At 49.4% G+C, this 15,149-nt stretch overlaps 1 protein-coding gene across 2 annotated transcripts in view; it reads right to left on the reverse strand.

Annotated features, from left to right (window-relative positions):
- FTO (FTO alpha-ketoglutarate dependent dioxygenase) overlaps nt 1–15,149 on the reverse strand; it is a 311,141-nt gene that overhangs the window by 170,870 nt on the left and 125,122 nt on the right. For both annotated transcript variants that reach the window (XM_045819071.1, XM_045819070.1), the window contains 2 exons: nt 14,965–15,108; nt 7,660–7,779 (listed from right to left, as the gene is read on the reverse strand). In XM_045819071.1, coding sequence (XP_045675027.1) covers nt 7,660–7,779; nt 14,965–15,108 — 264 coding nt within the window. The remainder of the gene's footprint in view (nt 1–7,659; nt 7,780–14,964; nt 15,109–15,149) is intronic.

Raw genomic sequence — 15,149 nt, forward strand, 5'->3', positions numbered from 1 at the left:
TGTCCCAAGATGTGAGAACCAGTACAAGAAAATACTGGCTTATCATAGGCACTGGCAGATCCACCGCGTCTACCATTAAAAATATTCACTATAACCACAGGAAAAGTATCCGATGTGAATTAAAACACAAACCCTCTTAATCCCACAGCATCTGCTGAAGAAGATCCATGCATAATTCTAGGTATTTCATAATTGCTCATTTAATAACATTTGAATAACAGGGATATATATATCATCCAGCTCCCACCTGCTCCGAGTCTTTGTGACCGAAACAGAGAGTTCTAAAAACTGGAAATTCATTTGGAATATTGCCATAATACTCCAGATTTTTATCTGAAGGCTGATTTTTGTCAATGGGGTAAAACCAAGTTGAGGCTTTTTCTACACATCAAGGAAAAACGTACGGGTGAGATTGCCACAGGTGGTTCCAGATGGGCTGAGATCATGGGGAGGAAAAAGGAAAACATCTACCCTAACTCACACGTTAGGGTAGGAAAAGACAGTGTTAGGAATATCTTCTGCAAACGATCACAGAGATAACTTGCAGGAATGCTGAAGAGACAACATATCACAGTTTCCCCTGGGTTAAAAAAAAAAAAAAAAGCTCACTCTTTGGCAGATGTCGAGCAAGAGGAGAGCAGAAGAATGGTCGTGTCGCCCCCGACGCCCGGAAGAGCCACTCGGCGTGTCCCCGGAGCGCTCGGCTACGTCGGGCGTTAGCACTGGGAGCACCTTTCTCCGCAGAGACGGTTTTTGCAAACGATGGGAAGACTCCCAGGCCCGCCTCCCAGAGTATCTAGTCCACGGTGGAGCAGAAACATCACCGGAGTGGCCCGGAGCTCCCCCTCGCCGGGAGCCCCCACGGCTCCGGGGCGGACCCCAGTTCCAGAGGAAGGAAGGGGAACGAGAAGAGGGCAGGGACGCGGTCTCTAAGGGGGACGCGGTCGAAGGGCCGTTGAGTGAAGCTTCCTGAACTGAGGACTCGTTACTCTCCTCTCCAAAATCACTGTTGGTGAGGCCTGGCGTGTCTGCGGGTTTGATCGTGCACAGACCTTCTCCTTTGGTCGTCGGGATCATTGTTTCAGAAGCTGACACTTTTAACGGCCCTTCCAGTAACTAATGTGGGTGGGTGGGTGGGGGGGATCCTAAAATATTGACAATATGACCAACAATCGGCACATGCTTTTAAAATCTTGCTTCCCTTTCAAAATTGTGTTTTTTAACACAACTTCGTTTTTCTGGAGATTCTTACAGACTATCTGGAAGGTGTTTATAACAAGACAAGGATGGACTAGGGCTGCATTCAGGTCCCCACGGCCCACTCTCTCCCCACCCCCCAAAAAACTCCAGAGGGAACAAAATACACATTTGTTCTACACTGTATCTTCTCCTGGAAAAATGAAAATCCCCAACCCCCCAACCCGGCGCCAGGGTTTCTGGGTTCCCCTCTGAAGTGCTACAGGACGGTCCGCTGGGCAAAGCACAGTCATCCAGAACAAACGCCGGCAGCTCGGCTGCCCCGGGGCACAGCAGGGGAGGGTCGAGGGACCTTCGCACCTTTCCATCAGTCGGAATTCCAATGCCGTTAAAACGATGAAAAACAAGAGAATTTCCTCTATTAAAAAATATATACGTATATACCTCTGTGTATTGTGTGTGTGTGTGTGTGTGTGTGTGTGAAAGAAACGTGTATGTGTATCTAACAAAGGCCAGCACGACTGAGCTGAAACCTAACATAGAAACCTCAGCTGCTTGTCCCCGCTCTCCGCTCCGCACACTAGAGAGAGTTAAGACAGACAAGCCTTCCCCTCGGAACCTCCCAGCTGCTGTCACACTGCTTCCCCGTCTTCAGCATTTCTTAGCCTCCTTCCCTCGCGTGCAGAGCCGAGGCCCAGACTCTCCCCTGAACATTCCTGGGGTGTGCCAGGCGCACCCTAGGACTTGGTGTCGATAAGACTCCGCCCTCACCCGGTTCGCGGAAGGGTTAAGCACGGAGAGTCCTACCCACTGGTTGGCTCTGATGTTCCCGCAGATATTGTCGCTGGATGTATCCTCAGTAGAATTCTATTCAACACCTCTGTCTTTAAGTACAAAGCTGTAGGCTGTAGCTGCTTTAAGAAACATAAGTATCCCTTTTTTCTCCTGCACAGTATCTGTGTGTGAAATTCTCTAAAGGGGTTTAAGTATTTACCCTGAACACTATCAGACGGGCTCTAAATTTTTCCTTATCCAGTTGCAAAAACACTTCAAAGAGAATCATAAACATGGTGCTTTGTGCTTTCGATGCACATTCTGTTTCTAAGGCTTAAGCCTGAATTCACTTGGAATTGTAAATTTCTTCCCAAAAAGACAGGATACACAACACTTTTTTTCCCCCAATTATTACTGAGTCCGTAGCAACTAAGGGAAACATTGGAAGAATCGGAGAGAAATATGGAAGACAATCAAAAGAAGCAATCAAAATGTGTTAAAAATTCATTGCTAAATTACATGTCCAATTTCCTCCAGATAGTTTACTCTTAACAGAACAATGCAGCTGTGGGGAATTGGGGAGTGGGGGGAGCAGAGACTAGAAAGCACCAACCTTCAGTGGACACATTTAAGATAATAAAAATACGGGAGCCGAGCATTTTAAGCCACTATGGCTGAAAACCGACCATTCCCACCCCACCTTTTTTTCCAAATTTCCAAAGCTAAACATAGCAGCCCCCAAACTCAGTGTCTGCGAACATAGTTTGAGTTATTGGGTGCTTGTGACATGCCTTCAAATCTGTGCGTATCCTGAGCCACTCAGCACTGCCCCAGTCAAAAAAGGGAGAAGGGAATTTAAATTTTAATTTAAAGCCACTGGACAGCTCACACCAGATCCTAAATTACTGTAATGCATTCCTGCTCCAATATCAGAGATGCTAACTCTGGAGAATGGAAGACAGGAGTGTGTTAGCAGGTATAATTTGACATATACATTAACACTAATGGGGAATACACATAAATACACACACACATATATTTATATATAAGTGGGTGCATTCACCATCAATACGGACAAAAAGTTAATATTCATTTATCCACTTTCATCCTCATTCCCCTCCCCTCAAATCTCGAATCCTAACAGAAAGTTTCAGATGAACTTGACTCACTGGACTGCACCACGAAAGCAAAGGCCAGCATTCTCCGCACGTGTTTCCACGTACGAAACAGCAGCCTTGCTCCTCTGCTCAGTGACAGAGATTCCGATCTAAAGCTCTGTGATGGGAGCCTCATTAATCTCCCCAAACACAAACAGGCGGGAGCCCTTCCCTGCGACTGGGCGACCCACGCCAAGAGGGGCTCGGCCCGACTGTGGAGGGCCAGCTCCAGGCGAGGGACTTCCCAGGAGGTGCACGCCGGCCAGAAAGGCAAGGAGGACAAAGGCATGACTCATCTTGGAAGGAGGCTCTTCCAGCTGACTCGTAGAGGACGACCTTCACGTTCGTCAGCACCTTTCTCTCTCAACACTTTAGGAACGAGAAACGGGGCGCGATCCTAAAACAAAACACCCACTCACTCTCCACAGCTCCTGCTCTGGCGTGTCAAACTTCAGCGTGCCTGGGTAACGTTCGATGTAGCCGAAGGCTCGCCCCACGTAATTACATGCCGTGTTCTACACTGCTTCCAGAGCGGATGCATGAAAAACAATCCAGTCTCGGCTCCTACGCGCTGAAGTCAATGCAGGGCAGTAAAGCCCAGGGCCACAGGAAGGCACCGCTCTCCCGGCCCGGCTGAGAAACTGTCAGGACAGGACACGCAAGTCAAAGCCACGGGGAGCTCCTCTTCTCCTCCAAAAGATAAAAAGCAACGAAAAAGGCATGAGGATATTTCTTTCCAGTCTGGAAGTCCTCCGCACTCCCAAAAATGCTCATTCGTTCTGGGAACCCTTCTAAGAATATTTCTGTTGGATTGCACCAAATTAAGCTCTTTTTTCTTTAAGGTCAAAGGGAAGGGAATAAATGTCATCAGTTTAAAGGACACCGCAGCATGCATTCTTTTCTGTGTTGCTGCGAATGTGATCGTGTTAAAACGTTTTATAGGTAAAATAAATGTCAGTTTTGCGGCGCGCGAGACCAGACCCTGGGAGACGGGGGGCCTATCCGTTGCATCTCTGGCTGCAGCCAGACCTCCACGCCTCACAGGAGACCCGGCTTTTCATCTTCCTCTTTACCCAGAACGCCCAGCTTGTGCAGCCTCTTTCAAATGGTAACGCTCTCTCTTCCAGAGGACTCTGGTGGCGTGGTGGTGGGGTGGTTTAAAACGTAAAATAAAATAAAACACAAATACGTGAATGGTGTTCCAGCGGTATACAACACCTTCTTGAATAGGCAGCAGAGTGAGAGAAAAGGTTAGGCTAAATTCCTGGGTTACAGAGAGCTGTGACGTTGCTTTGGATTTAATTTGTGATAAATATTCAAGGGAAATGTGGTATTTTATCGGAATGTCATTCAAATCGGAAGAGACTTCGCATTTACATCACAAGAGTGCGCGCAGAGTAAAACTACCCTCGGGGACGGGAATGGCCGGGACACACAGCCCCATAAAAACGTGCTCCTAGACCCGAGGATGGACGGATGGGCGGATGGGCAGATGGGCGACAGAGGCCAGGGGAGTTTTGGAGACGGCTGACTCAACGTCCCGAAGGGTGCGACTTGTGATGACATGTGGGGTGATTACCGTGACTGTCAGAAACGCCATTTCAAAGCTCTCCTCCCATTCTTCTCCATCCTACCCGAGACTGCCCCTTCCAACCCCAAAGGGAAGGAAAGAGCACAGAGACCGAGAGAAACCACGCCAGTCGCTCCGCTGGTGCGAGGGCTGTCAGGAGCTGCTTTACCCGTGAGCCGAAGGGGGAAAGCAATGCACAGATGGCCCGAGGTTTTCTGTTTTATTTCCCCGCCAGAAGAGATCGATGCTATGTTGCAGAACAGACAAAAGACATTAATTAGAGAAGTCTTTCCACAACACACACGTGATTTTGCAAGTTGGGGGGAAAAAAAGCATAAAGATAAAGAAGAATCATTTGTCTTAAAGGATAATAATTTTGAGTAATACAGTCCCCTGGAAGCAAAGTGCGTGCGTTCAGAAATGCCGTTTAGATTAGTCTAATTCTATAGAATCCAAATGTGCACCAAACTCTGCACTTTTTATGTTAAATTGCTGTTGAATTTGTTAACCCACAACTGATTTCCTGTGTTATGGAATCTTGGAGATTACAGCTAACTTGAAGCAACAGGGATAATTCTTGACAGTTAATGGTAGATTTGTCTGTATTTTCCTCAAAGGCGAGCATCTGGGGGCCTCCAACTGGCAGCTCAACATTGCCCCCTACTGATCGCAACTGAAAAAACAAGGAGGTGGGCTTGGGACAAAGCGGGAACTGAACCAGCCGGGGCCCCCCCGCACCCAAACCAAGGATCCTTCTCTTTGTCTCCTCCAATCCCACAAATAAATGATGATGTATTCGTTCAAAGTCATTAAAAGAGGCTGGAAGCAATGCTTAAATTTAATTTAGAAGTGCTATCCCTTTTATCTCGGCCCAGACCTTCCCTCTGCTGATAACGATCGTCCGGAGGTTTGCTGCGAGACACTGCGGCCATTCATGGCTCTGCGAACACTGGGTAAGGCCACACCGCCTGCCAGCCAGCTCGCTCTGGACGGTTCCCAAGACCGCTCTTCCTTGTCGGAATTTTTTACACAAGCGTTATAAAGAGAAGATATTCTACCGCAGGGGCCATCGCCACCAAAGTTTTAAAAAGCATTATGACTCTTACATGAATTCACAACCAACATCAAAACCTTTGGTAAGCTCCCAACACCAAAGGTTTCACTTTAAAAAAAAAAAAAAGAAAAAGCTTGAGAAAAAGCAATGGAAAAACATTTTTAACAAAATCCGTGAGTTCCTTTCTCATCTGTCTGCCGATTCTAACGCACAGACTTGCCAGATGACAACCCCAAGGTCAAGCCCAGGTCTTCCAGTCCAGGTTTGGCGAAGAAAGGCGTTCGGACTCGGGTGTAAAGGGACGGAGCCAGAGGGAGAAAGTCCACGGCCTGAAACTGAGGCTGCCCTTCCCTGCATGCCCCATGAACCCCGAGCGCACTCGGCGCAGGCCGGTGGGAGGGCCAAGACTGACGGAGGCGGCTCAGGCACCCGCTCTCCGCCGCCTCCCGCTCGGGGTCAGGGTGCTCAGGCCCGGAGCACTCCGTCTGGGGGATCCTTTCAGGATTCTGAAAGAAGGGGTACAGCACTGCTTCCTCAGACACATACCCATGAAGGGGCAAGGTTTACAGACCTGGGGAGCCGTCGGGAAAGCAGGGACTGCTGGACCTGACCCAGACTGGCCAACCGGGGCCCCTCCGGGGCGGTGACTCGATGTTTTCTCATTATGATACACTGGGGATCGGCAAGAGCTAACCCGGTTCTGCAGAAGACTCCGCAGCGACACCGTCTCCAGAGTTTTGCGGGCATTTATCACTTTCCCAGGGCCCTCCAGGTTCAACCGTGTGGAGGAGGGACAGTGAGGCAGTGGAGGGCGTGACCCTAGCTAGAGCCACCATCCTGAGTTCTAATCCCGGCTCCCCCACCTGGAGTCACTGACCTCGGGGAGGCGATGTAGACCTTTTGTGTTTCAACATCCTTGTTCGCAAGATGGGAAAAAATAGCACCTACGTTATGGGCTCGTCATAAAAGTTAAATAAGTTATGTTTAAAGCATTGAGAATCGTGCCTGGCACTTAGTATTGTGTAAGTATTTGCTATTATTTCTCTGAGTTCCATTAAGACCTAATTCAAGTCTTCCACGGGGGCCTCCACTCGCCTTCCAGTGGCTGGATTCCCTGCCACGCCCCCTGAAGTCCTCGTCTCTCTCGACACCCCCACTTCTGACCTTGTTTACACAGTTCCCGGGACCTACACTCCTTTCCAGATGCCCCCCCTGCGGCCTGACTCCTCCGCACCCCAGGTCCCCAGAAGCCACACCTGCCATTCCGCAGCAGTGCCAGCTCCAGGGGTCGGAAGCTGATACCCCTCCGCTGGACTGTGCTTTTCCAAAAATCTCTGTCGCCAGGTTCCGTGGGCACCAGTGTGACACCTGGGTATCCCTAAGTCCCCTCCTGGTTAAACCGAGGGTCGCGGGTATATCACAAGCTACAGAGCCAGCCCGCCGCTCACAGCCCCACGATGCCACTCCCTGGGGGGCCGTGGGTGACACACTCGCTCCTCTGGGCCTCGGTTCTTACACCTACAAATGAAGGCGCACCCTGTTTCTGCGGCTCGTGGGACGGGTGTAAGAATTTGGAAAGTTACTTGAGGGAACCCCCTTAGAACAATGCCCGGTGCGTGTGAAAAGGCAAATAAACGTTAGGTGTCATTCTTACATCGTTCCCCCCTCGTGGTTATTTCCCGGAGCGTCTCACACAGCGCCTGACGCGTAGGAAATGTTCAAAAAATATTCCTCCAGCTGAACCGAGGCTGCGCCGACGAAATCCTGCCTGTTCGGGGACCTTACCGACAGCAACCTAACTCGGTAATGTAGAATAGCTGAGCACGTGTTCTCCCGTGCAAATGAGGCGGCGGAGAATGCGCACAGCGCCCCGTCCCGGGAGCTGCTCGCGCACCCCGCGGACTTACCACGTCCTCCATCTTCCTCCACATCTCCTCCAGCTGCGCCATGGGCTGGCACCACCAGTCGGTGCACTTGCTGTAGCGGTTGCCTTGGAACCAAAACTGTCTCAGCCACTCGAACTCCACCTGTGGGCCGCAAAGACCAGGCCGTGGTTACAAAGCCCTTGTGACGGGCGCCCGAGGACAATGACTTTGTCCCTCGATTCTCCCCCAGGGACTTCACAGCCCTGGGATGAGAAAAGGTGGGAAAGGCTCAGCCCACCCAGTTCCCACCATGACCTGGGGTGCCCGGAGAATTTCTGCGGAGCCAGGGAGAGAGCAGACTTAACGCGCCGTGAGACCACCCAGCGCGGGCTGGGAGGGGTTTTCAGCCACGTTTCTCGGTCAGACGTGAGGAAGCTGTCAGTCAATCACCAGCAAGTACTGGGATCCTAAAGTATACAGCTGCCCACAGTGGGAAAGGTATAATCAGACAAAGTATGTTTTTATTACATATCTTTAGTAAAGATTAGCATGAAGAGCCAAATTCGGACGCATGTTAGGAGATACTGACATTAAGCGTCTTAGATTTGAAATGAAGACTGTGCCCATGGGTCGGGGGAGCTGGTGATAGTGCCGACCCATACGACTGAACGGCCCAAAGTTAACCGTGCACGCGTGTATCCGTTAATCCTGCAGAGCCGTTCAAACCGTCCATTTTCAACTTAGGGCAGTGGCCGCAGGCCCTCTCCTAAGGAGAGCAGCAAAAACAAACGATTTCTTTTCCTTCCTAGGAAGCTGCTGTAGTACATTGCTCTTATTCGCCTCCGTAGCACTCCTCCTTCTATTCAAGCCAAACCCCACTATTTGTTCGGTAACCCACCCCCTTCCGAGTCTCAGTCCACATGGTCCGGGCGGAGCTCTGGCTCTGATACCGGGGGTCAGCCCACCACGTTTCTTTAGTCCACAGAACTGGATTTTGGGGAAATAGGACTGTCTGTGTTCCATCAGAATAAGTCTGGAGACTGTAAACTATCAGAAGTTAACAGGAAGTGGATTCTGCAACCAATTCGGCAGAATGGAAAAAAATCAAGGAAGCAGCTGCAAGAGGAACTGATCAAAACCGGGTCCTGGTAACATCAACTGACTCTTGATCAAGCTATTCCTGAAGCCCTTTTTGTTTAAACCAGTTCAGGTGGTGATTTTGTGTTGTTGTTTTTTTGTCTCCTGCAAATGAAATGATCCCCATATAGGTACATGAGAGGTTCAAGAAAGCTTTGAGAAGATAAGAAATTCTTTCTTATTTTCCAAGGCTCCTATCACTCATCTTAACTGGAAAATCAGATTTTACCATCAAAGCACGACTCCATTCATCCCCAAACACTTTGTACCTCTGCCCTCTCAAGAAACAGAGCTTTCACGGCTTAACGGCGGGTCATCGGGCTTGGCTAATGTAATCGTGCTGCACACACAGGCACCTAGCCATTACAATCTTCACCTGCTACCACAGAGAATTTTTTCGTTTGTTTATCCGTGTTGAACTTTCACGAAGCAAACAAAAGCAACTTGTGAAGACTTAACAATGGTGAAAATGACTCAAATAACTAACCCGAGAACACCAACTCATATGAAAGGGTTTTAGTTTACATTAGCTAGATGTTTGATATGGAGAAGTGATTTCGGTTAAAGTTGTTTAAACAACAACACAAAAGGAGTGTAGACAATACCAAGACAATGGTTGCTAAGCCTTACCTGTGACAGAAAAGACAGTGGTTAACAGAAGTGAGCTTGGCTGCTTTGAAAGTGGAATAAAAACAAGTGTGTACAGTTCAACTTCTCTGAAGGTACAGGATTAACAACATCATTTCTTACATGGAAAAATAAAGAGTTCTGTTTAATAGGCGTGACATGAAATTGGTTCACACTACAGGAATAAACTGTCAGCAGCAAAGCACCAAGCCCTATGTTAGGGAAAGTTGAAAAGATTTTTTAAAGTTGTCTGTATCTTTGCGCTGTTTATTTCCATGAATGAGGCCAAAACATAAAGTCTTGGCAACCATGGTATCCCTGAAAATAAAGTAGATGATCCTACGTAATTACTTCATTCCACCCATCAGGGTCCCGGAGAGTCTGGATTCCAGTGAGTTCAAACTCAGAAGCCAGGGGACAGCTATCCGACAAGACGGCAGAGACCCAGTCCTTTTTAGTGAATAATGATTTCATCTTCCTGCGCAGTGGTGCGACTATCTTTGCAGGCCAAAGAATGTCACCGTTAAGCGTGAGGGCTCTGGGGTCAGTTCAGAACTGGGCTTCACCAGTTCTGAACAGCCATGCCATCTGTGAAACAAAGACAGCGATATAATAACCACAGAGGTTTGCGGCAAGGAAGCCTCCCTTAAGTGGGTAGATAATTAGTATTACGTGGATTAATAATAATAATGCTAGAGGCTAAGACTAGGAGTTGAACAAGGTCACGAGGCCTGGAACTTTCTGTCTTCAAGGATCTTCCCGTCATATTTTCTGAGCAGGAAAATGTCTAATGTCCACACCAGTTCACGCCCAACCCCCTTCCGATGAAGCCAGTCAGGAACGTTCAATGCTGAGCACTGACTCCCAACAGAGTTTTTTCCTTGAGTCAAAGCATTGTCCATGAGACACAATCTTTGCGGGCCTCAGACTCACAGGCATGCATGCCACTGCGCTCCGCAGCCTGGCTTTGTCCTTTCAATGTTGTGGACAAAAATGTTACAGGATTGTAATCAAATGCCACCCTTCTCAGGTCCCCCAGTGCCAAGAGGAGTACTTGGCTCCTTTCTTCAATTTAATTAAGGAGGCAAAAAAAATCCAATTTCTTGGTGCAGGGTTAGACTTACTCGCCACTCAAAAAGTGCTGGACCCCCCCCCCACACACTCTAGGGGTGAGACAGGAAAACTATGGAGGGGTGAACACCGCACAAAAACCAAAGGGTGGGGACTTAGCACACAGCAGAACCTTCCTTCAGGGCAAAAGAACCTGTCTAACCAGCCCGACGGGCAGCTGAGGCTCCGGTTGTGACAGGAGGAGGGACTTGATCCCTTCACCGTAGTCCCTCTGGATGGCTCGCAGAGACCAGAGCAGAAATCAGAGACAAGCCTTCAGGAGCGGAGCAGCTGACCCCCCCCCACACACACACCGACCCCCGAGATGTGAGCAACAGGGAGACCACAGCTCAGAGTTCACGACACTCGTGGCCTAAATCCCTGATGGCCGTCTCGCACACGACGAAAATTCAGGGTCACGCCCGCAGGTACCAGAAGGTAAGGCGACAACTCGGAGGGCCCTGCAGGATCCCGGAAGGGCCTCTGAGTCATCGGGGGAAAATGAACACACGTTCATAACAGCGTCAGTGTCACAGCTGCGACTCAAGTGAAATCTCTGTAACCTCTTAACTAATCTGCGCCTGCCTCCTCTGCAAAAGAGAAGGGAAAAAAAGGAAGAAGAAGAAAGAAAAGATCAATCAGGAAAAGCTTTCGTCCCAGAAATGGCTAGCGAAAGTCCGAAGGGAAGGTGGAAACAGAAGCCACCCGCCTGTGAGAATCTTCTTGGTCACTGGACACTGAGGCATCAGGAGAGTGAAGCTTACCCCGGAACCCTATTTCCGAGCTGCTCCATCACCATATAGTCGTCTCCGTTACTCTCACAGGGAAGCGAATGGCACCTACTTGCTCCTCTCCCAGTCAGTCTGGGCTCCTGATTGGATCCCAGGCCAAGCCATCGAGCTCCTTCACGAGACGTGTGAACATCGCCAGAGGGGTCCACGTCTCAGCGTAGTAACTGAGAAGGACTGTAGACCGGGAGAGACGCGAAGGTCGGACCTACGAAGAGCCACCCTTCGAGGTCCCTTTCGCAAGAGCTCCGACCGGGACAAAGTGAGAGCCAGAGGGTGTCCTTACACAGCACGTGCTCCCAGGGGAAATCTGCTAGTTAGCGAGACTGGAGTCCACGTTTTACGTGGTTTAAGAAGGAAAACAACCTATTCAAGAACACAGAGGGAGGTCCTTCCAATAACAAAAATCTTTTCTAAACGTCTTCAATTAGAAAAAAAATAGCTTCTTGTGGATTCCGTTCCAAGCCCCAAGTTCCCAAATTGCTTACTTAGAAACCATCTAAGACAAGGAAAACAAGCCACTTCTAAACCCACACTGCCTGCCAGCCTGTAGCTTATAAAACCAGGGACTTCGCCCTGTAATCAGTCTAGCAAAGGCACATGGCCTCTGAGAGAGGGGAAGGCAAACGACAAGGACCCGGGGTAACCATGACGGACATTCGTGCTTCGACAATCGGGCACAGTGGAGACTACCCCTGCAAGCGCTTGATCCCAAGCCAAGCGGGACGGCAAAAGAACCGTGCGTGACGATGCGCCCTGACATATGGGTTTAATTCTCAAGTACGGAGATGTCCTGGAAGAATCAAAGGCTGCGGGATGGAGAGGACTGGAACGCACGCCGTTTAGACCCAGGTTCTCTCTCTCCATCCAATCGCGGGCTAGCCGCAGAGGACCAGGGTTTCGGACACATACAATGTCCACCCCACCATGCGGACACATACAATGTGGGAAACAGCCAGGTGCTCTGAAGCCGATGGGGTCCGATGATAACATTCAACCAGGTTGGCCAATCGGTTTGTTTCTTTTTTTTTTTTTTCTGTAAGATGGCTCTAGCAGCACTTAGTTGATTTAACTTCATTTGAAACCATTTTGTTAGATTATATATTGTGACAGCCGTCACATCAGCATGCATTTTAAAAAAAACATCAAAATTGGTGAATTTTTGTGTAGCCATTTTAACATTGAAGGTGGAAGAAAATATGCAGCATGTTTGGCATATGCTTTATTATTTCAAGAAAGGTAAAAACGCAACTGAAACGCCAAAAAAAATGTGTGCGGTGTGTGGACAAGGCACTGTGACTGACCGAACATGTCAAAGGTGGTTTACGAGGTTTCGTGCTGGACAGGTCTCGCCGCACGATGCCCCGAGGTCGGGCAGACCAGCTGAAGTCGATAGTGATCACATCCAGACATTAATTGAGAATAACCAACGTGCTATTTGAGAGAGGGCAACATACTCAAAATATCCAAACTGAGAGTTATTGGTGAAAATGAAAAATGTGTCTTTTATTTTATGGGAAAAAAAAACATATGGACTTTTTCGCCAACCAAATAGACAAGCGCAGTGTGGTTTTACAGGTTTCCCCACCCCTCACCCCCCACAACAACAACCACAAAACGTCCTAGTCGCTGACCAAGAGCAGGAAGGACGGGGAAGAGAGGAGTCCACGTGCGTGTGAGTGAGCGCGTCCCAGCCTGACCCCTAACACCGCAGGGCTGTCAGGGAAGGACATAACGGGACCTGTGGAGGAGAACTTCTTCACCCTCAAAGTGGAGAAAGACCTGACTCTGCTCCCCAGCCCAGCTCGGTGAGGTCGCCAGGTCCGTGCACGCTCACCCTTCCCACAGCGCTGGCCGTCAGCCGTGTCTGTGGCTGGGACAGGGAGGACTGGTCAGGCACCGTGAAGGGCAGAACGCCAGCCCCGGGCTCGGCCCAGCAGCAGAGCCAGTTCGTACTTCCCTGAAAGGCAGAACTCCTTTGCTGTTGGGTCTTCGAAATGAGGCAATGTTTCCATATTACATTGCGTCTCCTCTGTTCAAAATCCCTTAATGTCCCCCCACCGCCCACAGGGTAGAAAGGGAAGTCCTCGTCCTTCCCAGGGGCCTTCACACCTTGCAGGTGCCGTCTCTGTGACCTCACCTCCTATAACTCCCAGCCTCACCCCCACCCCTGCGGTCACACTCTCCCTGAACCAATCATGGACACAGTGTCCACGCCGGAATGTCCCTCTGCCCGAACGCTGGTCCTCAGAGCGCCACCAGGCTCGCTCCCTCCCTTCCTCCAAGCCCCTGCTCAAAGGGCCCCGTCTCAGTGGGACGGTCCCTGCTTCTCCCGATCTCCATCATCACGCTGTTGTTGTTTTTCTTGTATGCAGCACTTACAAACCTCTAACATGCTAGATAATTAACCAGTGTGCTTAATATTTGTCACCTCCCTGCACCAGAATGTCTATTTTCTTTACCAACACATCCTCGAGCACCCAGAAGAGTGCCTGGCGCATGTTTGGTAATGATTTAATTGAAAAACTGAGTGAGAACACGTCTACATTCCAAATTCCCTGTCCATTCTTCCAATGACGCCGAAGAGAAAGTCTCAGGCTGGCAATGATCATCAATAATTCTACCACTTGGTAAGCTCTTTTCTCCTTTTAATCGTTGTGTTTTTTTTTTTTTTAGGTATAATGGACCCACCATAAAATGCAGCCAATTTATGTGCAGAACTCAATGACTTTTAGAAAATTTATGAATCTGTGCCCTAACTTCCCTCCTCAACATAAAGAATGGAGACGTTGGGCTCACGGCCCCCGCTGGCAAGACCGGCGGCTGGAATAACACTGCTCTGTTCTCACTGGCTGCATTCTTCTGCTTACGTTTTCTCTTGGCTAGTGATCCTGCTTTTCCACTCGCAGTGGTAATATAAAGCTTCCTTCTTAAAGAGACTTATTTACATGAAAACTAAGTTGATTTTTTAAATGTATTCAATAGATTTTTAAAAAATAGAGTCTATGTGGCCCAAAGACAAAGAACGATGGAAAGGATATTGATGAGGACAGCAGAGTCTGTGAAACCGACTCCCGGGGTCCAGACCCCTGGTCTCCCAGACCGCGCAGCACTGGCGCTAATACACGAAAGCGAGGCCCTGACGCCTGCTCCCAGGTGCACCCTCAGCGGGCACACATCAGATCTGCCGGGAGGCTGCTCTACGCGGGTCTCTTGTATTCCTGCACTGAAGGCAAGGATGTGACTGTCCTGTTTCATACTCTCCCTGCAAGGATGTTTGTCCTGTGAGCAGCCTTGGAAGGTACGGTTCCTCCCTCCAGAACAAAAGGCAGATTTGCTAACAGACTGGGAGGATGAAGACAGTGTCTCGCTTTGGAGCAAAGGACAGGCAGGCGGACTGCCTACTATAAAAGATTTGGGTTCCCTTAGCTTGGGTTTCTCTCCCATAATGCAACCCCTCCGTGTGCACTTCCTCTCTGGCCCCCTTGGCATTGCCCTGTGGAAACAGAGGCTTGGAGACCTGACGCAGAAGTTCTGATACTCTGGCTCCTGCTACTGTTGGGAGTAATACACTGTCCTTTGTCTCTGGGAGTTGCATGTCTTACAGGAAACTATGGCAGGTTCACTTGCAAGTTTGCCAGTAGGATGGGATCTCAGACCCTTCCCAGTTCTTCGAAATCCTTACCTCATTGTGGATTTCTTCTCCTTGTTTCAAAACTGCGGGCTCCAGGGACTTCAAAGAAATATCACCACTGCCTGCGCCATCACGGACATTCTGCAGAGCCAACTGGCAGCGCTGCAGGATGTAGTCCAAGGTCCCGGTCGAGCACTGCAGAGAGAACCAGAAATCCAGAGGATAAGCAGCTTCCA

Source organism: Phyllostomus hastatus, unplaced genomic scaffold, assembly GCF_019186645.2.
Source record: "Phyllostomus hastatus isolate PE091 unplaced genomic scaffold, TTU_PhHast_1.1 phas_scaffold_345, whole genome shotgun sequence".
Lineage (NCBI taxonomy): Eukaryota > Metazoa > Chordata > Mammalia > Chiroptera > Phyllostomidae > Phyllostomus > Phyllostomus hastatus.